Source organism: Accipiter gentilis, chromosome 4 (assembly GCF_929443795.1).
Source record: "Accipiter gentilis chromosome 4, bAccGen1.1, whole genome shotgun sequence".
Classification (NCBI taxonomy): domain Eukaryota; kingdom Metazoa; phylum Chordata; class Aves; order Accipitriformes; family Accipitridae; genus Astur; species Astur gentilis.
This window is the reverse complement of record NC_064883.1, coordinates 12092195-12114695: the sequence shown is the minus strand read 5'-3', so window position 1 is coordinate 12114695 and position 22501 is coordinate 12092195. Positions and strand designations below refer to the sequence as shown.

The 22501-nt window shown below is 39.7% G+C and overlaps 1 protein-coding gene and 1 non-coding gene across 2 annotated transcripts; one reads left to right on the top strand and one right to left on the bottom strand.

Moving 5' to 3' along the window:
- Window positions 1-412: 412 nt before the first annotated feature.
- Window positions 413-11530, bottom strand: TOMM7 (translocase of outer mitochondrial membrane 7). Its single transcript, XM_049798553.1, has 3 exons — window positions 11325-11530; window positions 8013-8061; window positions 413-6806 (listed from the first exon to the last, which is right to left on the bottom strand). Exons 1-3 carry the CDS (start codon window positions 11518-11520, stop codon window positions 6791-6793), a joined length of 261 nt encoding a protein of 86 aa, XP_049654510.1. The 5' UTR covers window positions 11521-11530; the 3' UTR covers window positions 413-6790.
- Window positions 11531-17156: 5626 nt separating this feature from the next.
- Window positions 17157-17244, top strand: LOC126038100 (small nucleolar RNA SNORD93). The gene has a single exon (XR_007505908.1). It is a non-coding gene; the product is annotated as a small nucleolar RNA SNORD93 (small nucleolar RNA).
- The last annotated feature ends 5257 nt before the right edge of the window (window positions 17245-22501 follow it).

Genomic DNA, 22501 nt, shown 5'->3' with positions numbered 1-22501 from the left:
CAAATTGCACCATTTCAGGGATCTCTATGAGACTAAACTGGAGCCTGAAAAACAGAATTGGAACACAACTGGAAATCTGGGCTTATCTCACTTCCCAGTCTAGTAACTGCTCCCTGCTTTGCACTTGCTCGAACTTCTTATTTTCAATAGGAACTTGGAATTGATTTCTTAATCAGAAGAAATAATCAGAGAGTAAATACCCTTTTCCACTTAGCAGATAAGCATCCCCTCTGTCTTACCCAGCCCCTAATCCTGAATTAACATAAGCATAACCAAGAAACAATGCACATAACCCACAAGCTTAACCAAGAAACAGCTCTTGCATTGTACACCATCATGGAAAAGTACTTAAAAATTGCAATTAAGTAGTCACTTGTAAAAATTAAATTAGTCATTTGACATTTAACCAGGATGTGGTCTCTATTCCCATGGTGAGGATAGATGTAATGAGCTTTTATTTCCAAATATACCATCAGTATCATCATAGCTTGAATTCCAAGACTGTAATGAAATAATTCAAAAAATATCCAGGGTTAGATCCCTGTTTCACTTACAACACAATGCAATAAAAATACAAATTAAGAAGCACTTTGCCACCTAAGGGCATTTTGGAAGACAGCTGTACAAAGAAGCGAAGGACAGGTTTTATACATTGCCAACACAGGGGCCCGTTGTGACAAAACTATGAACATTGCTTTGATTTGCAGAATTCACATTTGAAGGCTGTAGGTTTAAGTTAATGTGACTTTTGCTGATGAATTAATTCAAGAAAAAAAAGCACGTACCCTCTGTTTGTAACTCTGATGAGATACAGTGCAGTGACTTTATACCAGCCATGTCTACACCAAGAATTTGTAGCAGAATTAAATACTTGTTCCAAATTTCCTGTCAGCTTCATTTTTACCTCACAGCTGGCCAGGCCTCGAAAAGTTTTTGGAGCAAACAAGTAGGTTCCTTTGTAGATTAACTTATTAAGAACAAATTTATACTGAAAGCCAAATATCTTTTATTTTCCCCCTTCTTTAGTGATGGCACTAAACAGACCAATTTTTCACACCCTACTACCAGGAGACCCCCAGTCCACACACCAAGACCAAGAAAACCACCAAACTTACAAGACTCCCTCAGCATCACACACCAGGACTCCGTGGCTCCTTCTCTGATGTGCACGCCTTTTTCTCATTTCTTACTTCCTTTTCACCTTTAAAAACCTTGTCCATTTTTCCTACTCTTTATTCTTCTTCTGAATGACCTTCTTGTCTTTACTGTCTTTTCAGTACCCTAACTTTCTCCCTCCCTCCTTCCTCCCCGTCTTAGCCCAATGTCTGTCTCCCTCTGCACTGTTTGCTATGCCCACAGCCAAGGGCAGCTCCTCAAAGCTGAGCATGCAGGAGATGCTTTGCTAAAGGGGCTGTCACAACTGAGGGCTGAAGAGTTGCTGCCCACCATGATCACTCGATAGTACCAGGTCATAACAGATCTTCTGACTCCAGCTGAATACAATGAGGGGAGAGGCAGTTTTAAGAAAATATAGAAATGATAGAAAAATACAGAAATTGTTCCTGCATGGCAAAACCACCACCAGCTGTTGTGGTCAGTGTGCCAGTGAACAAGATATTCAGAAGACGGGATACCACATTGCTCCTTGCCCATCATAACCTCCCGACACTTCGCTAGCATTTCACAAACAGTCTGGCTGGAAGAGGAGAAACAGCCCATTTCTTCAGTCCTGGGTTAAGGACAATCACTTGTTCACAGATACCCTCCTTGGAGACCAAACAAAAGCCACTGCTGCCACTGTCACTCCTGTAGGAGGAGGCTGAAAGGCAGAGCAGCAACTTCTGACAAGGAGAAACGTTGTCTTCCTGACATGAAAGGACCACGGGCATGGGACTGCAGGTCACTCAAAATGGAGAACAGCGCATTCTTCTTGCATTAAAATCCTCAAGATGGCTTCATATTTGGCAAGCAGCATAGTGAGCATGGCAACCTTTCATCTTCCTAAGATGGATCCAGGCGGAAACATTCTCCCGGCCCCTTGCGCAATTGTTTGTCACCAGGTACAGCCGGCTCCAGCAACAGCCTCCTGACCTGAGGTATTCCCCTGACACGAAGGCAACCACAAGCACACTCCACCTCCACTTCAGAGGCACAAGGCACACAGCAAACAATTCCTATCTATCTCCAGGTAAGATCAGCTGGATACCTGGAAGTTAGTACAATCTTCAAAGCACACAGAAAGGCATCAATGATTTTGCTTCCCGCATCTCAGACTGTAGCCTTGAGCTCAGCTGTGAAAGTCACAGCTCAATCTTCAGTAAACTACACTCATCGACTTTATTCCAACACCAAGAGTCCCTAAGTGGTCTTGCAGGACAGGTTTACAAACCCCACTACAGGGAAGAATCCATACTTGGCTGCAGAAGCCACCAATCCACTTGACAGAGATCAAAGTCAAGCAGGGGAGCTCATGTTTGTTCTTTTTTAAGTGTCTCCCATCCAACAGTAAAGTAAAACTTTCTCAGGTTTCACTGAAAGATGGAAAAGCAAAAATTAGAGATTAAAACACTTTGAACAAGTAACACCTAACTTCAAGTCCCTAGCCCACAGCCTTGACAAACATGAGAGTCCCTCCACTTTACTCCAGACACCTGCCATCTTCTACTGAACACCACCAAAAAAAAGTCTTGATAAAACTAGCATATTTGCTGAAGTTACTTAGGGAAATTAAGAATCTTCATAGGACTCTGTTTCACATACAACTTCACACAGCACTGATCTGCTCTTACAAGCACATCTGAATTTTGTGAAAATGACAGCAACTGCGAAGTAATTTCAAGACATTGCTACCAAAGATTCCTTCATTTTTTAAACTTGAAAAAAATTTTCTCCAATTCCATTTTTTGCTACCTTCCAATTAATTACCAAGACTTATGATTAATGCTTATTCTATTTTTTCCAGGGGATAAAAAAAAGAGTGTTTATTTAAGGAGTTCTACTCACCTTCTAGTTAGAGAAAGCTTGTCATTGTTTAACCCCAGCCAGCAACTAAAAATCACACAGCTGCTCACTCACTTCCTCCCCCCACCCACTGGAATGGGGGAGAAAATTGGGAAGAGAAGTAAAACTCGTGGGTTGAGATAAGAACAGTTTAATAGAACAGAAAAGAAGAAACTAATAATGATAATACTAATAAAGTGACAATAGTAACAATAAAAGGATTTGAATATATGAATGATGCACATTGCAATTGATCACCACCCACCGATTTACGCCCAGTTAGTCCCCAAGTGGCAATCCCCCCCAGGCCAACTCCCCCCAGTTTATATATTAGACATCACATGGTATGGAATACCCCTTTGGCCAGTTTGGGTCAGCTGTCTTTTGCCTGTGTCCCCTCCCACCTAACTCAAAAACATAGCACTATACCAGCTACTAGGAAGACAATTAACTCTATCCCAGCTGAAACCAGGACAGAACTATACTGAATGAAACACTGTCTGGCTGTACAAAAGAAAAATGTTATACTACATAATACTGGCATTTAATTTAACTTGACTTGAATGTACTATGAAAGACATTCTTTTTTCCTCAATTTCAAAACCCAGAGGTACTATACTAACGACTTTCCTGAACCATACTTGATTATTTTTAAGAGAACAAGAATTTCACTTATTTCCACAATAGCAGTGAATTACCAAAAATTTGCTATCCAATGTGCTTACAGTGAAATTTTAAAAGTAAAAATGCACAAGTAGTATTTATCCAGTAATTCCAAGTCTCAAAAAAACAGAGCTACAACTGCTTTTAAGGGAAATTTTCAGCATGTTGACATCACAGAATCTGGCCTGTGCTTGACACATCCACGCTTATGTAAAACTTAATGAAAGAGACAAAAACACTTCCCTATTTCTCTACCTCTTGCCAAATACTATTATTCCTGGAAAGCAGCCAGAGCAACCATGTGGTAGTTAAGACCCACAAACCACATCCCCAAATGTCTGACACACAATAGAGCATATGAAATACACTTCTGCAGGTGTTTGGGTCCACCCACCCACTGCTGCATTTTGGGTATTGTATACCCTCGTGAAATGCAAAATCTGATTTTGAGAAATCTGAGTTACTTCACACTGAATACCATATCTGTTAGTATTGACTATCTCAGGTTATTCTGCTAGATTCAACAGAAGAAAAATGTTCCTGATCATGATTAAAACCACTATCAAGTACCAACAGATTATTGTAATTAGGAGTCAAGAAAAAGGATCAGAATTTGAAGTCCTTTCATAATTTAAGACATATGAGCGGTTACATTAATCTCAAGTTACCATAAGAAAAAAGGCACCAGAAAAGCTGCACTAGCACAGGATATAGGGTCACAAGAAGTGTTCTGCATTCAGTCCTTGCTCTATTCCCCTGTCAGCAGTCTATTATCATTAGCTATTCCACTATTTCATGACATTTGATTTAATTACCATGATTAGTGGAATTTTAAGGAACATGCTGGTTTGCATTAGCTCTCATAAATGTTTCCCACTTATTTTTTTTCTTCCCAATTCTTGCCTTTCAATTTAATTTCTTTCTCTTGGCTCATTTCTCATTTTCTTTCCAGTCACATCTGCCCTTAAACACAGTAACATTTTACCATGAATCTTCATAGCAGATGAGAAGCTGAGGAGTCTCCTGTTCCTTAAAAATTTAATTAATGTAAAAACAGTCTGAAAATCTATGGGGTTACAAAAAAAAAAGCCAATCTGAAATCTACAATACTCTTGTTGCAATGATAATTTGGAGCCAATAAACATTTTTTTTAAATTACTGCATAGATACAAACTATCCTGTACAGTTCTAGAGAGAGAGAGTAATCTACCCAATGCAGCTTCTATTTAACAGAAACCAAGCAGCTGCCGTTTCAGTACTCGAATCTCAGTGTTAAAAGCGAGAAAACCAACTGAAGCCAAACCAACAATATTCCAAAGAGCAAGACTTTGGAGGAAAAATAAAGCATCCACCTTGTTTAATGTACTGGTTTTCTTCCTTCAGTTACACATTAGTAACTTCTTCTTATTATAAGAGCACTATATAGAATCATAGAATCATTTAGGTTGGAAAAGCCCTTTAAGACATCAAGTCCAACCATCAACCTAACACCACCATGCCCACTAAACCATGCCCCTAAGCACCACATCTACATGTTTTTTGAACACCTCCAGGGACTGTGACTCCACCACTTCCCTGGGCAGCCTGTTCCAATCCTTGACAACCCCTTCAGGAAACAAATTTTTTCTAATATCCAATCTAAACCTCCCCTGGTGCAACTTGAAGCCATTTTCTCTCATCCTATCCCTAGTTACTTGATAGACCAGTACCCACCTCACTACAACCTCCTTTCAGGTAGTTGTAGAGAGCGATAAGATCTCCCCTCAGCCTCCTTTTCTCCAGGCTAAGCAACCCCAGTTCCCTCAGCCACTTCTCTCAAGACTTGTTCTCTAGAGCCTTCACCAGCTTTGTTGCCCTTCTCTGGACACACTCCAGCAACCCAATGTCTTTCTTGTAGTGAGGGGCCCAAAACTGAACACAGTAGTCGAGGTGCAGCCTCACCAGTGCCGACTACAGGGGGACAATCACTTCCCTGCTCCTGCTGGCCACACTATGTCTGATGCAAGCCAGGATGCCATTGGCCTTCTTGGCCACCTGGGCACACTGGTGGCTCATATCCAGCCGGCTGTCGACCAACACCCCCAGGTCTTTTTCTGCTGGGCAGCTTTCCAGCCACTCTTCCCCAAGCCTGTAGCGCTGCATGGGGTCGTTGTGACCCAAGTGCAGGACCCACCACTTAGCCTTATTGAACCTCATACAATTGGTCTCAGCCCATCGATCCAGCCTGTCCACATCCCTCTGTAGAGCCTTCCTACCCTCGAGCAGATCAACCCTCCCTCCCAACTTGGTGTCATCAGCAAACTTACTGAGCATGCACTCGATCCCCTTATCCAGATCATTGACAAAGACATTAAAGAGAACTGGCCCCAAAACTGAGACCTGGGGAACACCACTTGTAACCGCATATACACACACAGCACTTTTGTTGTGTCCTCTTACCCCATCCCAAATTATGGAAAATGTACATAGTGTTTAAAAGGTAAATTTGGCAGAAAAGTATACATTTTACTATCTGACTGTGCTAGGAAAAAACATATACGTCTTTCAATCCTTAGTGTATCCAGACATGAACAAATTCAAGAGGAAGGGGGACAAAAAAAAAAAAAAAAACAAACCACCACCACACCACACCAGGTCAGCATAGTGACCAGCTGCAGAGGTTATGGACCAATATTTGGGCAAGAAATCTTTGAAGAATCTGAAGTATTTAAAACATTAGTTCAGTTTTCTGGTTACTGTGAAGATAAAGAAGAATCTTAATCCAAAAGACCTTCATAACAGGGATAAATATGGGGGCTGAATGTCACCATATTTTGGAAAAAAAAGCACAACAAAACAAAAACCCACACAATGGGTCATCCTTTCTGTAATAAAGAAATTACTACATTATACTTATGTAAAGACTTAAAAACAATGTGTATCCATTCAAATAATATTTATTTAATTACACTGTAATGCAAATAAGTTAGGTCCATATAAACCCCATTTTGTTGTATGTACAACCTATGTCATTAGCAAGCCGATTGAGCCACCTGGTGCAAGTGTCCGCCTCATCCTCTGGAATGTATGTATCTTCAGACACTTTCTCTGTCCATCAGCTGGTTCTAGAACAGGACCGCCACATCCTTCATCCCCAAAGTAGACTGAAAGGGGAGGGGGGAGGAAATGAAAGTCAGATTTGCAGCATGTAGTTGTTTTTAAATGGATATTTGTAAAACACAAGTATGGAGGAACAGCCCTGTAAATGTATAGAATAAATGCTAGCCCCCAACATACTGAAATAATGCCACCTTTAAAATAAAATTTAAGCCTACAGAACATGAACATGTGCTCAGAAAAAAGAGCATCTGTAAGCTTCAGATTAGACCAAACACATGCTTCTGGTATCTATGTACATCCACTCTGGTGTGAAATACATACTTTACGTTGTGCAGACACACACTCAGTGGACCAAGAAAAAGTCTCAAACTTCTAGTGAAGCTAAACATAGAAACACTGTCAGCAAACAAACAACTCCAGCAAGTTAGTTTTTAAGATACCAGAAGATTTTACTGAAATTGTAACATGATCTTGACACTTTTTTTCATATTAAAAGTAGCTCCCTTGAATCGCTGAATCCTAAAAATGGGATTTCTACACATTCTAACCATGTGAAGCTAGAAGAGTTAATATATGACTTTGCAAACAATACATACAGTCCATCAATTATTCGTCTTAGGAATACCTGGTTCTGCATGGTAACCAAAGTTATTTCAAGAACAATAAGAGAGTCACACTTTCTTCAAAACTTTAATTAGTTTGACCCATGGAAACCCTCCAATAAAACTCAAATGCCACAAGCATTCAAGTATTATTAATGCCATGACATTAACAAACAGTCCCACAAGAAAGAGGCAACATGAGCAAATGCACTTTGCTTCATGACTGTGACCGATACTGAAGGATAGAGCCCTTTATTTCATATAGCTTTTATGCAGTGTTACTACTGTATTTGCAAAGGCAGAAGGAAACGGGGTTTTGTTTCAAATTCATGCTAGAAAGCTGAGAAACTTGCAGAAACTGGCTCTACAACAGATTAGAAGGGCAGGTGCCACTCAAAAGGTACAGGAAGTCCCATATATTAAAAGCCATGAAAGATTAAGAGAAAGGCCCTCCTAAGAACTTGTATTTTGCTGTCTTCTCTTTTAGATTTCTAAAGAAACAAGAACCACAACCAGCTATGCTTTCACCCTAAACAAATAAAAACAATGGATGAAAGCAACCGTCACAACTGTTGCTGTCCAGAGATAACACCCCAAACAGTAACTATCTGCAGCGGGTTTGCATGTGCATCTGGAACCCATACATACCTCCAGATAGTTGGCTCAGGCATTCCAGGATCTGCACCTCTCTTAAAACCTGAAGCGAAACATACATTACATATATATATAAAAATATGTATGTGCAGACTCCGACATAGTTAAATAACTATCAAATTATTCCAGCCCATTAAATTGCAATAAAAAAGAAAACCTACTGAGCAGAGAACTGTGATTCATGAAGTTGTGTACTAATCTGAATAAAAATTGCACATTCTTGTCAGGGTTAGAAAGCAGATAAAATAAATACACATGTACAGTTTTATTATTTATTTTTTTTAATTCTTACCTGCATCTTTATCTGACTTAAGATTCAGGGACAACTAGCTACATGAGATGGAGGAAGTTATCTACCCCAAAGATTAAGACATACATACCTACACACACACGCAAACATGCAGATTTTAAATGTTGTTCAGAAAGCAACCTAGTAAGGCAGTGCACACAGTGACACCTACAACTGGTATAAGTGAGCACCTCGAGTCCTAACAGGCAATGTTCTGCAACGACATCTGATGCAAAACTTAAAAGTAATATTTCAGTAACAGTTCACTCAATACAGGATGACAGAATTCTAAATGTTAAATCAATCGAACCCAAAATCTTCTATTTTTACTGGCACTTTTTGAAAAACTACCTAGTTCTAAAGCTTGCAAAGAAACAAGATGTTTGTCAATCTACTAACACCCAGGAAAATGAAGAGAAAGTTAATTACAAAAAGCTCATCCCCAGCTAATGACTCAAATGCTAATTCACTAAAGCAAATGTATGCTAGAGAAGCAATTGAAGGTTCAGTGTATGAGTATCTTTGCCTGCTGGATTATAAATTAAAAGTCTTGAAGCAGAATCACACAATTCATACACTGTTCAACACATCCTCTCCTACACTCGCTAGCTAGAAATGGATGTTATATGAAAAATATATCATTCCCCTCATTTACAGAAAATAAATAATTAATGTCAGCTTGCCTGAAACATAGGCCATGAAGGTTAATGCAAAAACTTCCATTAACTTCATGGGCACTGGGTTAGCTCTTTGAAGGTAACCTTGTGTGATTTGAGACTGTTAAACATCCTGACCCACTTTCTTTGGCTGCCACACTGTCCATCAAAATTGCTTAAAAATTTATGAAGTTGTATTAGGAGTCACACTCTATGTGAATGCTTCTGGCTTCCCCACCCCCACCCCCTAGTACTTTTAAATAAGCAACCCAGGTTTAACAAAACTGCAGTGGTCTAATTTACCTACTTAAAACAGAGGCATCTGCTTCAAACCGAGTTTAAGAAAAATACAACAAAAAAACCCAGACCAATGGCCTATAATTGCAAATTCACATACCAGGTCCCTTGTACATCCCCTAAGCATCCCATCCTAACCTAGAAAGCCTTTCAGAGAAAATTAGAAGCTCAAATTTCTGAAAGTTTCCTTGTCCATTTTTAGTTTAAAGTGTATTTCATCTACACAGGTGTCAATATAAAATTTACCTTGAATCAGTGAAACCAAGGGCTGCGTAGCCTCTTGCCCTTCCACTGTATCACACCTTCCCTCCCAGATTCAAATGTAATCCCAGTACAAAAGAGGTTCTTCCAATTCTACAGACTTTGAGTGCATGCCACCTCCAAGTGTCTATGGCAAGGAAAGGTGGCACCTGCACATCCTCTTCCCATCTGCTTACACTTAATGTCCTTTCATTACAGCAGACAAATGTATAAGAAGACAATGTAGATGTGGAACAGCACACTTATTTTCTGGAGGTATGAAGTTAAACTACTACAATTTAGTTTATCACTGCTACACAACAGAAATATACTACGCACCCTGATATTAGTGCAACTGTAAACACAGTAAGATGGCTTTATATGATGTGAAGCAACTTATTTAATTTCCTCTGGTATCCCTCAGAACTAGTTGCATCTTTCCCATATTCCTAGATACTGCTGTAAAAGGAAAATCAAAACCAGACTTCAGCAAGAACAAAATTAGTTCACAAAACCCTGCTGAAATTCCCACTCCCAAATTATGAACTTAAAATAACTGACAAACTAAAAATTGAAATGTAATTTAACTTGAAGCCTAATACTGCCAATTAGTTTTTCCATACTGTTTGTAGTTGTTAAAGCTTATATGTAATTGTTGAAGAGACCAACTTTTTCCCGATTGTTATCTATTATGTGAACAATCAAAGCCCTTCAAATTGGACACTGCATTCCCCTCAATTAATCAAAACAACCTATCAGCTTTGACTGTAAACACATCACACTCCCAACCCTCCTTCATGTTTGCATTTGAGGCCAAGGTGCCTGCCCGTTTTAGATGCCTTTCCCAAAAGGCTCTAGAGAGCTGGGGCAGAGAGTAAGCCAGACGAACTGCGGGGATCAGCCTTCCTGGGCCCCCTTGCCACAGAAGAAGTGAACAAAAGCGTCAGGCCTATTGCACGCCTGCATATCTTATGTAGGTCAGGCTCTTTAACGAAGACAGCTGATGGCATACAGCCCAAGCTCAGCGGGAGAACTACCATGTGGTAGCGATGTCTACCCAGCCCCATGACAGGAGAAAGCAAGATACATCCTGGGTGCCAGGCATGACATCAAGGCATCCCCGAGTGCCCCACAGCAGTTTCGGAAACGGGAGCCACGCCATTTTGGGAGAGACTGTAGCCTGCACCTAGGTGCAAATTCAGCCTCAACCAGGGGCTGGCAACCCCCTTGGTGCCACGAAGCAGAGCTCCCAGCCGCAGGCAGCTCTCTCCTCACACCCTGACTCCCTACCGCAACAAACACCGAGGCTAGCCTACTAAAGCAGCCAGTCACTGAGGCACGATTAAGTCGCGGCTCCGTGTGCTGTTAAGCTGCTCCGGCCCGCTCCCCAGCGGGGCCCGCTCCGCCGGCCTGCCGCGGCCCTCCCCTCACAGGGCACGCAGGCTCAAGGCGCGCTCCCAGCGCGGGAACAGCCTCCAGGAACGGAAAGGGGCTGGAAATCCTTTTTAAAGAAAAAAAAAACCACAACAAAACACACACACACAAAAAAACCCAAAACACAACAAACATAAACCTACTGCCTCGCCGTTCACTCAAGGGCAAGCCCCCCGCCCCCCAGGACACCGCCGGGCCCTCAGCGCTCGCCCGCCTCGCGCCCCCCCCCCCCCCTCCCCCGGCGCATGCGCGGTGAAGGCGCAGCGCCCGTGTCGCGCCGGGGCGCCCCTCCCCCACGCACATGCCCTTCCTCCAACCCCCCCCCCCCCCCCCCCCCGCCCGCGCCCTCGGCCTCCCCAACGGCCGCCGAGCGCCAGCCCCGCCGCTGACCTAGGTAGAGCACGACGGGGATGAAGCCCCAGCGGATGGCGAACTGGCCGCCCTTGAAGAGCTGCTGCAGCCGCTGCTTGGCCTCCTTGCTCAGCTTCGGCATGCCGGCGGCGGGAGAGAGAGGAGGAGGAGGAGGAGGAGGAGGAGCCCAGCCGCCCTTGTAACGCTGCGCCGGCGGCGGTGGGCGGGACCCCATGGCGGCGGCGGCGGCGCGACACCCCCCCGCCTCGGCTGCGGCGGCGGAGGGGCGGTCCTTCCGCGAGAAGGGCGAGGAAATGGCGGCCGCCGAGCTGCTTCCGCTCGTCGGCCCTCGGCGGGCAGGCGCAGCGCGGCGGCGGGCTGCCGCGGCCGGCCGCAGCCCGGGAGGAGGGGCCCGTTCCGCGCCCGGCGAGGCAAAGGCGGCGGGCCGAGGGCAAGCGAGCCGGAATGGGGGCGTTTGTTCGAGGGTGAGGGGGTTAGAACAGCTGTGGGCCCTCCTCCTCTGCCTGTAGGCCCTGCATTTATGTGTTTGGGTTTCTTTCCCGGAGCTCTCAAGGTATGCGCACGCTTTGCACGCCGCCTCTGGAGGCTGGGAAGTGCCTTTTGGTAAGTGAAAGGTAGAGACGGAGTGATAAGAGAAATGTTTCTGGTTGAAATCGGAAGTGCCTCTTCGTCTTTGATACCGGGCTGTGCCGTGTGTTCAGTCCGTAGAAGCGCGGAGTTCCGGGAGTGGAAGCTTGGCAGAAGAAATACAGGGAGAGGCGTTCTGGTTTTACGCCAAATGTCTAAAGAATGCCACTACGGCACTTAGGGCTTGTTGTCCTTACGGAGTCAGAGCCCGGATAGGTCCTGAGTCACTTCCTTTTCTAACGAATAAGTGAGCCGTCTCTGCAAGAACCCCTTGCAGTGCCGTAACCACCAAGCTATTGCCCGTTTCACACCACTACTTATGAGACATTTTGCTGCATGATGTCTGTGCCGTGGACTCCACCAGTTATGTCATAGCTGTACCATGTTTCCATTCTTTCTCAGGTAGTCTGCTGCCTTTTGCTGTAACGCCAGGTCCAGGTCTTCAGGTTCCTGAATGGCTGCAGTATTTAACATTGGCAGTCTATCACGTCTGCTAACCGTATCAAACTCCTGTCATAGTTCGGAGGGAATTTAACTGTATATGGAAATTCTGAAAACAGTTTCTAGATATCGCGCCTTGTTACAGTGCAGAAACCTACTCAGTTTTGTTCATAGTCATGATTTACTGACCAGACACAGTTAAACTTCTGCGTGTTATGCATTGGTTTGCCTAAGGCAATTGCTTGAAGTTCTGTAGCCATTTTGTCGCATTAAGAATGACAACAGGTCAGCGCTTTTAGATCCAAAAAAGAATGCAGGGCTATGATACATATCACTTACACAGATACCTCATTTCCTCTTCCAATGTGTGGATGTCTGCTCTGCCATTCCAACGTGATGAAGATGTGAGCTTATAGCTTGCTCCTTGCTTTCCAGCTAGGGACAGGTAGCAAACTGCAACCCACGTGAGGGATTCTGGCAGCCCACAGCTCGCTTTTGCCACAGTCTACCAATAATCAACATGTGGGGGATAAAAGAGTATTCTGGTGATGTGGTGGCACAAACGTGCTGTCATGGTACAGAACACACAAATAGCCTCTTTTCACGTAAATCAGTGTATGTACACTGTGCTTTCATGTGCATTAAACACATTGATGGGATACATCAGTATTCCTAGTCACGTGACTGACACATATTTAATGATATCTAACAAGTAAAGCAGAGGCTTAGAGTTCGTGAGTGGCTGCTTTATAAACTGAATAGCTTATCTCTAAAGAAAGGTTAAGCACCAGTGCTGTAGTTCATCAGCAGATGAACATCAGTATGAACCTTGGACTGTGAGCCTACCCCTTTCCCAAAAGAATATGCCTTCATGACAAACAGCACAGGATGTGATCATATGTCATATTTTCTTTACACATTCTCAGCCATTAGGGGCAAGTGTGCTCCAAATAAGGACACACGTAAGGAAGCACATGTGTCCATTGACTTTGTAAGAGTTAGTTTTGCTTGATGAAGTTTTCGAACAAACAGTTTTGGCTTACTCCTCTTTCTGCTGCAGGGATAGGTAGAAAAATACTGGCTAGATATTTTCATTTCACTTTAAAAAATAATCATCTTGCAGGTAGGGCTTTTTCCACTTCCTTGTTTAGCAACCAAGGTGGTGTTACTTCAAAATAGTACCTCCAGATTAATAGAATACTTTCAGTAACAAGTCCAGAATTTACGGAACATACTAATGAAGGCTTTTCTGTGGCGGTCTTAGGCAACTAGTAATACAAATAATTTATCCATAAAAGACAGAGCTGCCTCTGAAATGCTGTTTGTCTGTTGCTTTTTTCTGGGTGGTATTAAAGGTGAGGTTGTACTTACCAACGTGGTCATTCCTACTTTGTCATATCTGGCCCGGTACTTGTACATCAGTGGATTGCTGTATTTCTGCTCCTGCAACTGAGTACTATATAACTATTGTTAAATTATTTTAGGGATAGTCTTCTATTCAAGCTGGGAATTCTAACTTGAAATTGAGGTAACAGGAAGTTAAGTGGTTGCTGCAGGAACCTATTTTTCAGCAGTTTTTATTAAACTGATTTTCCTTTGTAGATGAGACTAAATCAGATCTGTTTCCACAATGTAGTTACTGTTACAGCTTGTTCTTCCTAAACATACAAAACCAATTGTTTATTACAGCACACAGCTTGTTAATAACCGCTTACAAAATATTACAATAAAACGTGGCCTGCTGCATTGGAATTAAATTCAAAAGATATTTTCCTTAAACTTCTTGTAATTTTAGTGGAAGTGGGATTCAGAAGGTCAAATGTAATAAATAACAGATCCAAATGGTTAAACAGCTGTTTCCTTTGAGTATAAATTGGTTTAACAGTGTCACGTGTGATACAGTATATTCTTACTGTCGATGTTCTTGAGAAAGGGTATTCTCAAAAGTGTCCTATGTTTACAAGCTGCTTCTCTTCTTTTCTTCACACATCAAGTCAAGGAATAATTTTCGGAGCACAGAAACTTTCCTTGACAGGTCTCATTTCTCATGTCTGCTAATTCTAATGTTTGACTAAAAGCTTGTAGGTTATTATTTCCTTTATTTAACTATAGAAGCCAGGAAATTAATAGCAAGAAAGTTAATATTTCTTTGCCACAGTTCTCTTGCAAACAAAATCAGTGCTGTGGCCTAAAAGAGCACAAGTGCATGTGGTTTTTATGCAAATAAACCAAAGTTGATTCTTAATAGCTAATGGTCTAAATTTATATAGTGTTACAGACTGAAGCTGAGAAAGGACATCTGTAAACAAAGAAAAGTGAATGGAGAACGGCATTTCTTCCATCATAACACATATCCATAGTCTCATACTGTCCAAAGTATCATATTTGCAGTAAAAAAAAAAAACCAAAAACAAAAGCAAAACCCAACAACCCCCCCAACAAAACAAAAAACAAACACACAAACAAACAAAACCCCAAACAACACAAAAAAACCAAAGCATGCCAACAGTAAAGGTTTGTACTGACTCCAGAAGTTTTCTGTGCCTTTATTTGGCACCTTTTGCACCTAGGATATTAGAGGGTCTAAGACCTCAACAGTCATTTGGTGGGCTATTGACTTGGCCAAAGGGTAAAAGAGAGCATCAATCATTTTCCCTGCAAGTTCAAGCTGGTGGGACAGCACTATTCAAATAATTGGAATATTAAAATTGGCCCCTAAAACAAAAAATGCCTATGATTAGGCATGAAACAAGCTGTTTTGAAGGGAGAAGAAGTAATACCCAGAGAAATGAGTACTTTAAATAAATTGATGGAGGCAGCTTTGCCTGGAGAAGACAGAAGTAGGATGATGTGGGCGTGCTGTGAGTACTAGTTCATGTTTCTAATTTATTGTGGTAACACTTCCATGAAGGATATTGATTTTTACTTATGGTTTACTTATTGGTTTTTCTTGTGGCTGATAATGGAGACAAAACCACTTGGAATGGTGTATCCATTAAATAAGAAAAACAAAAGCCCCAATTGCTGGAGTGACAAAAGAAAATTAATAATACTATATGTGTTGAAAGTTTTTTGTTACAAAAAACATCTTTGAATTTCTTTTGCCTCGTAGTTCATGCGATCAGCAACAACAATAAAATCAGAAGTAAAATTGCAGAGTTTTAACTGGAACAACAAGAATGTGAATCCCTACTGTTTTATTAACTTGATTAGCAGTAATTCCACAAGTGCTGTGTTTTCATAGCAAATAAATACCACTAACACTCCTTGTAGACTGGCCAAATGTTTCAGTTTTTATGGGTAAAGGAGAGAACTGAGATTCTTATAGACATGACTGAATCACTTAAGTGTCACTCACTCTGTCTGATGGCTTTAGCTTGTCTTTGGTTTTTGGCGCAAAGGGTACATTTCAGGTTAAAGAATTCCAGACCTCTAAAGCTTCATCTCAACACACAACAAAGTAAAGCCATGCAACTCAGAAGGCTGAAGAAGGAGACAAAGTGAAGTGACACATTAAAGTTTGTGAAAAATCACTGTAAACTCTACATAGGAAATCCCTGCAGACCTCCATTATGCACTTACCACTCTCACTTTTCAGATTTCACCTTCAATTTACTGTCAAGAAACTGCATTAAATTCATCTGCTTGGGAACAAAGTTCGAGTTTGCCTCTGTTTAGGAGGAACTTACATTTCAAAGATACTAAAGTAGATATTTCATACTTGAGGATTATAGGGAATAAGCATAAATAATAAAAGAACATAAGCAAGAGGTACTTAACAGGTTTCTGTTACAGGCTCAATCTTTACGATGTCAGTAAAAATGGTAGTATATTATGACTAGACATTCTATTTCACTTTATTATTACGATTAAATTTTCTATTTTTATTGTGCCCTAGTAATGATGGTCCTTTTTTTCCATTCCATTTTAGTATTCCCATTCATTTAGTCTAATAAATACCAGCTACTCTGCAGTACTGCGGGTCTGGGAAATGTTCCTTGTCATTTCACAAAGAGACAAATAGAAATCAAAAGTACTACAGTTAAAAAAGACTAAGGCTGTCCGATTATGTCATGTGGAAAATGTCAGAATTCTAAAATGTTTCTTTCCTGAATCTTGTTAAGACCTAGATTACTTGGGGGTGAATATGTTTGATTTTTTGCATCTAGCATATTTTCAAAACATACTTGGAATACAGAGCAGTAATGCATATAAAAAAATTCTGTCCAGATTAGAGTCTCTTTCATATTGATTTCTGTGTGATACTCACTGGCTGTACTCTGGGCACTGTCTGATACGGGATATTTCCAAGAAAAGTGGTATTGTCCAATGCCTATCTAGAAAATTAGTAAAATGATCAGAGTGGTAGGAACAAAAAGCAAAGTGTAGTAATTTTGTATATTCAATACAATAACGATACAATTTATGTATTTAAAAATAAAACTGAGTTGTAATATGGGGTTGAGTGCAAACACAGTAATAATTTCATTATTTTTCATTACAGCTCCCAAGGCCAGCGAAGGAGAAACAGCAGTCTGGGGTGAGACAGCCTCATCAAATGTTTTTAGAGACCTCTAAGAAGAATTTCTGTTGTGCTTGAAATTGAATATTACCTGCTGCAAAACTTTACTGTGGTTTGGAACTTGACTTTCCCATTCTCCTCATCTTCATTTAATAATGAAAATGAAGCGTTATATTTAAGGATACTGCTACCTTTTGCCATAGGTAGTACCTCTAAAAACACAACAGTTCTTAAATGCATGTTTTTATGATTGCACTGCTTGGCCGAGGATGAAAACAATAATCTGATTCCTTGCATACTTTCAGTGATACGCAAAAATCTGATGGATTAAAGGATTTTCTGAGGCCAAAACTAATATCCATGTTTACTCATTCTTTGTTTTTAAATTAAGCTCTTTTTTTTTAGCATCTGAGCAGTGAAGGTTTCAGTAGGTCTAGGAGGATTTCCTCTGAAGATATTTGAATGTAAACCTTTTATTTGTCAACAGACCTCAGCTAGATTTTTGTTGCTGAAGAATTTGTTGTTACAGCAGCACACATCTATAAAGATTTTAAAGGACTTCTTAAAAGATGCTTGGTTTGGGCAGATTTTTACAGTGATTGAAACAAGATGAGGAAAAGAGTGAATCTATTCTGATTTCCAAAACAGTCTTTGCTCTCGGTATACTTGTTTTTTATACCAATTCTGACCTTAGTATATTGTATTAAGGTGAGGCAGCCATGAAACTGAGAATGTAAGTCTTTGCAATCAGTTGACAGCATTGCACATGAAAATGAAGTATTTATCTTTGACACAGAACATATAATTGGAGCATTTGAAACATAAGAATTGTAATTAAAAGTCGTATTCTGCTGCTTCTCTTCAGCGAGCATTTGTTGTAATAGTCTTTCTTAGCATCCATCTACAGGAAATACACATGCTGCTGAAACAACATTTTCTAACAGTGAAATATTTGAAAACCATAACTGATGCACAGCATTCGCTTCACTGATTTACAATGGCGCTTTTGGATGCACTCTTTCAGATTTTACAAGATAAATGCATACAACAACAACAAGCTACTAATTATCTCCTGGTTATAAGCAAAGAGAAAAGAAGTAGTAAAGCAAAAAGAAGGACCTCTGAGTTGAAATGTGTGAGGTGGATGTGGAACAGGTCTGTGTGGATTTTCTGCTAGAATATGAGTTTGTTCTGGTTTTTATCTTAAGTCATTGTTAAAAAGAAATAAATAGTTTCAGTTACCGTGTATGTCCCTAATATTCTTTTCCTTTGGCGCCTCCAAAACAGGAAGGATGTTTGTTGAAACTAAGATTATTTTTTTTAAGTATAAATTAAATTTTAATTTAGCATATCTTTAATTTAAATAGAATTTAAAGCATAGCTTTAATTCTTACTTCAAAGATAGTGTTGTCATTATAATAGTTTTTAACAACTTGTAATGCAAATTACAGAGTTCAGAGCATAATAGGAAAAGTAAAAATTACATATATTTTCAGATCTTGAATAAGATTACCGAGTCAACAAAATAAATGTCATGTGTATGTATAAACTGAATCTTTCTCAGTGTATCTAAATGTTGAAAAAATTAGTTAAACTGAATGTAGGTATTAATTTATCTTGATTGTTCATTAACAGTTAGAATTTATTAGAATCGTTAATTGTGTCAGAGCAAAGTATTTTTTCTGTAGATTTTTTCTATTAAATGTCTTTAAAACCATGTGCAGAATGTTACTTCCCATGTTGTATATTATTAGTTCCAGCAACTGTGATACGAATTATACATTGGTGCGCTTCTGAAAATCAAGAATCTGTGAGGGAGCCTAAATGGGACTTTTAAAAGAAATTGACCAATTATTTACCTACTATTACAAATTTAAAAAAGAAGTGCTGACTACAGGTCTCCATTAATAAATTGCATCAGCTTCTATTAATTTAGTTCATCCACTTCATTACAGAAAGACACTATTGATCCAAAATTTATTAGCAGTGTTTCACGAAAGCCAGCGGAGGGCAGACTTGAATTGGAAACTATCTTTGCTACTTCAGTTGCTTGAACTTAAAATACAAGACAGTCCCTCGGGCTCAAAGCTGATGGCAATCTCATCACTTCTCTACTATTCTAATTACACCTGTGCTCGATAAAAGCTTCTTTACAATTGCTCTTTGACAAAATGAGTGTTTTGCTATGTCACAGTAAGAATAGCGAATGTTTAAATAAAGATGCTAATATGAAAGTAGATAAGTCAGTGTATTAGCAGATGTGTATTACTCACATGGGAGAATCCACACTGCTTAGTAATTAACCATGCATATCTTAAAATGGTTTTTAAAAGCTAGTGAATATCATTATCCCCATTTTACAGATGAGGAAACTAAGGAATAGAGTGGTAGCCTTGCAAGTTACCCATCTACGTGACCTACAGAAGTAAGAACAAAAATCCAGATTTCTGAGATCTAGTCCAGTGCTCAAGCATATCTTTTGCCCATATAAACTATGACATGTCTAACTCTTGCAAACATTATGGAAATGGTTGCTAGCAGCCCAAATTGCTGAGGCTGAGGAGCTTACACTGATGAAATAGGCAGGTAACCTGACAGACAGATTGTGGGTCTTGAGAAGAATATTCTCAAGATGATGGGTGGTGATCAGATCAGATCAGATGGCTAAAGATCTGCTTTAAGAATAGTATTTTATTATTAAAACAAGTAGTCTGCATTTTTATGTATATTTGTCATTCTCTAAGTTAGGTTGTACTCTGAGGAATGAAGGAATCCTCTCTATGTAGACCTTTAAAGCCATTCCAGTCTCAGTACTAGGAAATGTGTGGTTAAAAAGTCAATTTGCATACAGGTGAAGGATTAAGATGCTAATAGTCTCACTATTAGCAGTGTTCCTCACTTCCCTTCATCTTCAATTACAAGGGTTTCAAATTATGAGTGCTACAACAGGCTTCCTATTAAGTCACTAAGCCCATGCTATTTACTGTACCTGTGGTCAGTAACATTCATGGGATTAATGTGACTATCTATTCCATTTTCTTTGTATGCTTAGAAGGTCATTACCCATTGTAACAGCTTTTTAAATTGTAAAAATAAGCTGATTTTTTATTATTATTTATAAGCTTTAGTGTAAAAACTGTTCTTTCCGTTTCTAGAGAAGACTGGAGGCACGCTGTTACAAAGCCTGTCATTTCTAAGACTTGTCTAAGATAGAACACAGAACATTTGATGCTGCATAGTGAAAGCTCCATTTGTAGAATGAATAAGCACATTGCAGAATGCATTTTTTCCTTTTTTTTTTTTTTTTTTTTGTCTTACTGCTAGTTTGCAGTGGACATTTGTTGATGGTGGGAATTAGTCATTGGTTTATATGACTCCAATGAAAAGGACCACATTGAAAATGATAAATTAGAGTGTGAAAGAGTGGGCACTTAGAGTTTGGACTCAAATACTGTATTACTGTAACCTATTACTGTGTTACTCATTTTTGGTATATTCCCAGACAAGTCATGTTAACATAGGAGTCAGAAATATCTGGCAGTGATTTAAAGTAAATTAAAACAATGTGGGAATTATTCCAAAATTTATTACTGTAAATTCAAGCAATGAATTTCAGATTAACCTTCAGAGAAGTAAGTCCAGAGACAGATGTGCAGGGAGGGCTTTCAGACAGCCTTTATGATAACCTGTTACTGACTTTTCTACTCTATCTTCAAGATTTTCTAAGTACTGTGTGAAGGTTTGTAAAAATACATTACAGAAGGGTCCACTTTGAATTCCTTTAAGATTCTTGATGATTTCTCTTTGTACTTTATAGTCTTACACCTCATAAAGAGCTAACATCTCCAAGTAGTCATCACTTTTCATAACTCATGGAGGCCTGAAAATGCAATTATCTCATAAGGGAAAAGATTAATTTTCTCTTCTGCAGAAGGTAAGCTCTCCTCTTTTCAAAATAATCACTAATTGAAGATAGTTATTTACAGACTAATTTTATAGTAAACTACTGTATCCCTTAGCTCAAGAAGCAGCAAGAAAGATAATGAGTCAATTAACTAAAACTACTGCTTTGAGAAATGTGGTTCCCAGTGACAAACTCCTTTAATTCATCCCTAATTACACATTACTACCTATAAATTAAAAAAAAAAAAAATAAAAAAAATATTTCATACTCCCAGGGCAAATGCTATGATTTTGGGAAGGATACATATAATAGACCATATTTTGAGTCTAAAATTAAACCTTGATTCCAGTGTAGCACCAATGCCTTCCAGAATTTTTTAGATTTGCTGTATTTCAGCGTGAGGAGGCTTTAGCTCTCTTGTTTAATCACCCCTCAGTCTCTTGCAACAGTGCTAACATGTTCTTCATTCTCAGTGCAGAAGTACAATATACTGGAAAAGGTAGTGCATTCTCTGGCAAGAGAGCAAAGGTGTGGGTTCATGGGAAGGACAACATCCATCTGCCCCCCCAGATAAATCTAAGCCCATCTTCCCAGCTGTTAGGTAGCTTTTTGTACCTTTTGCTCCATGGTAAAACCCAAAACTTTGGGTGGTAAAATTCCCTTTATATCAAAACCACAGATAAATCCACTCTACATTTTTTAAGTTTTTTTGACAGACAACTTGTAAGCTATGAACATAAAAATCATGTATAAATAGAAAAAGCGTTGATAAAGCAATTATGTAAAATAAAGTGTATATGAAAATTTAATGTCAAAAACGTCCTGAATATGGGGAAAAATGAAAGTTCCACGGCAGCAGTTATATCTCTTCAATACAGGGAGTTAAAGGGGAGTTTCACCTTCTGATTGTTACCTGTGTAACTGATTACATCTTTCAGTTAAAACCGTTAGCCATTATTAAGGGGAAATAAGCCTGAGCTATTGGGGGCACGGCATGCTGTTCCGGCTGTAAGCTTCACAGGTTTACAGCTCTACCTATGTGATGATCTTTTCTTACACTAATCTTAGATGGTGTATATTCTCTTTTGTTTGTACCCGCTTTCCCTTTTACTTGCAATACATACATGAAATGTTCAAAAAATTAATGATTTAAGAGCAGTTGAGATGTTACTACCTCAGAAGCATGTCAATGTTATTATGCACAGTTGTGTGTGTTCTGCTGAGCAGGCCCAACTCAATTATAGAGGGAGTTGCAGATAATGCAAAATAACTGTCTTAGAGCAACAGCTGTTGCTATAGGCAGGTTGACCAAAAACCTGTTGCTATATTTCTTTACATGGAAACAAATGAATAGGTATATACTGACATTGTATGCCTGTGACAAAAAATAAAATAGTATATATATATATAGTGGCAAAGTATACTTAGTTTTGGATTAAAAAAAAACAAACACAAATTTGAATATGCCATGTATAAAGCTTGTACAATCATACTCGATCAAAATCAGTTACTCTAGTAATGTACTTTCAGAGAGGGCATTTTTAATGACAGTGAAAAGATACTTCTACCTCTATGGAAGTTAAAGCCTGCTGCTGTCAAGTTGCCAGGACCCTTAAACATGTGCTGAAGTGTCCTTTTCCCTTTTAGTAAGTTAAGCATGTTTATACTTACTGTCACAAGTAGCAGAAAAACACCGATGAT

Bases quoted from the DNA above. Each gene is read 5' to 3' on its own strand.
- TOMM7 (XM_049798553.1), bottom strand. From the start codon at position 11,520: ATGGGGTCCCGCCCACCGCCGCCGGCGCAGCGTTACAAGGGCGGCTGG. The intron at 8,062-11,324 runs GTCAGCGGCGGG...GTTTCGCTTCAG, and splicing joins CCCCGTCGTGCTCTACCTAG to GTTTTAAGAGAGGTGCAGAT.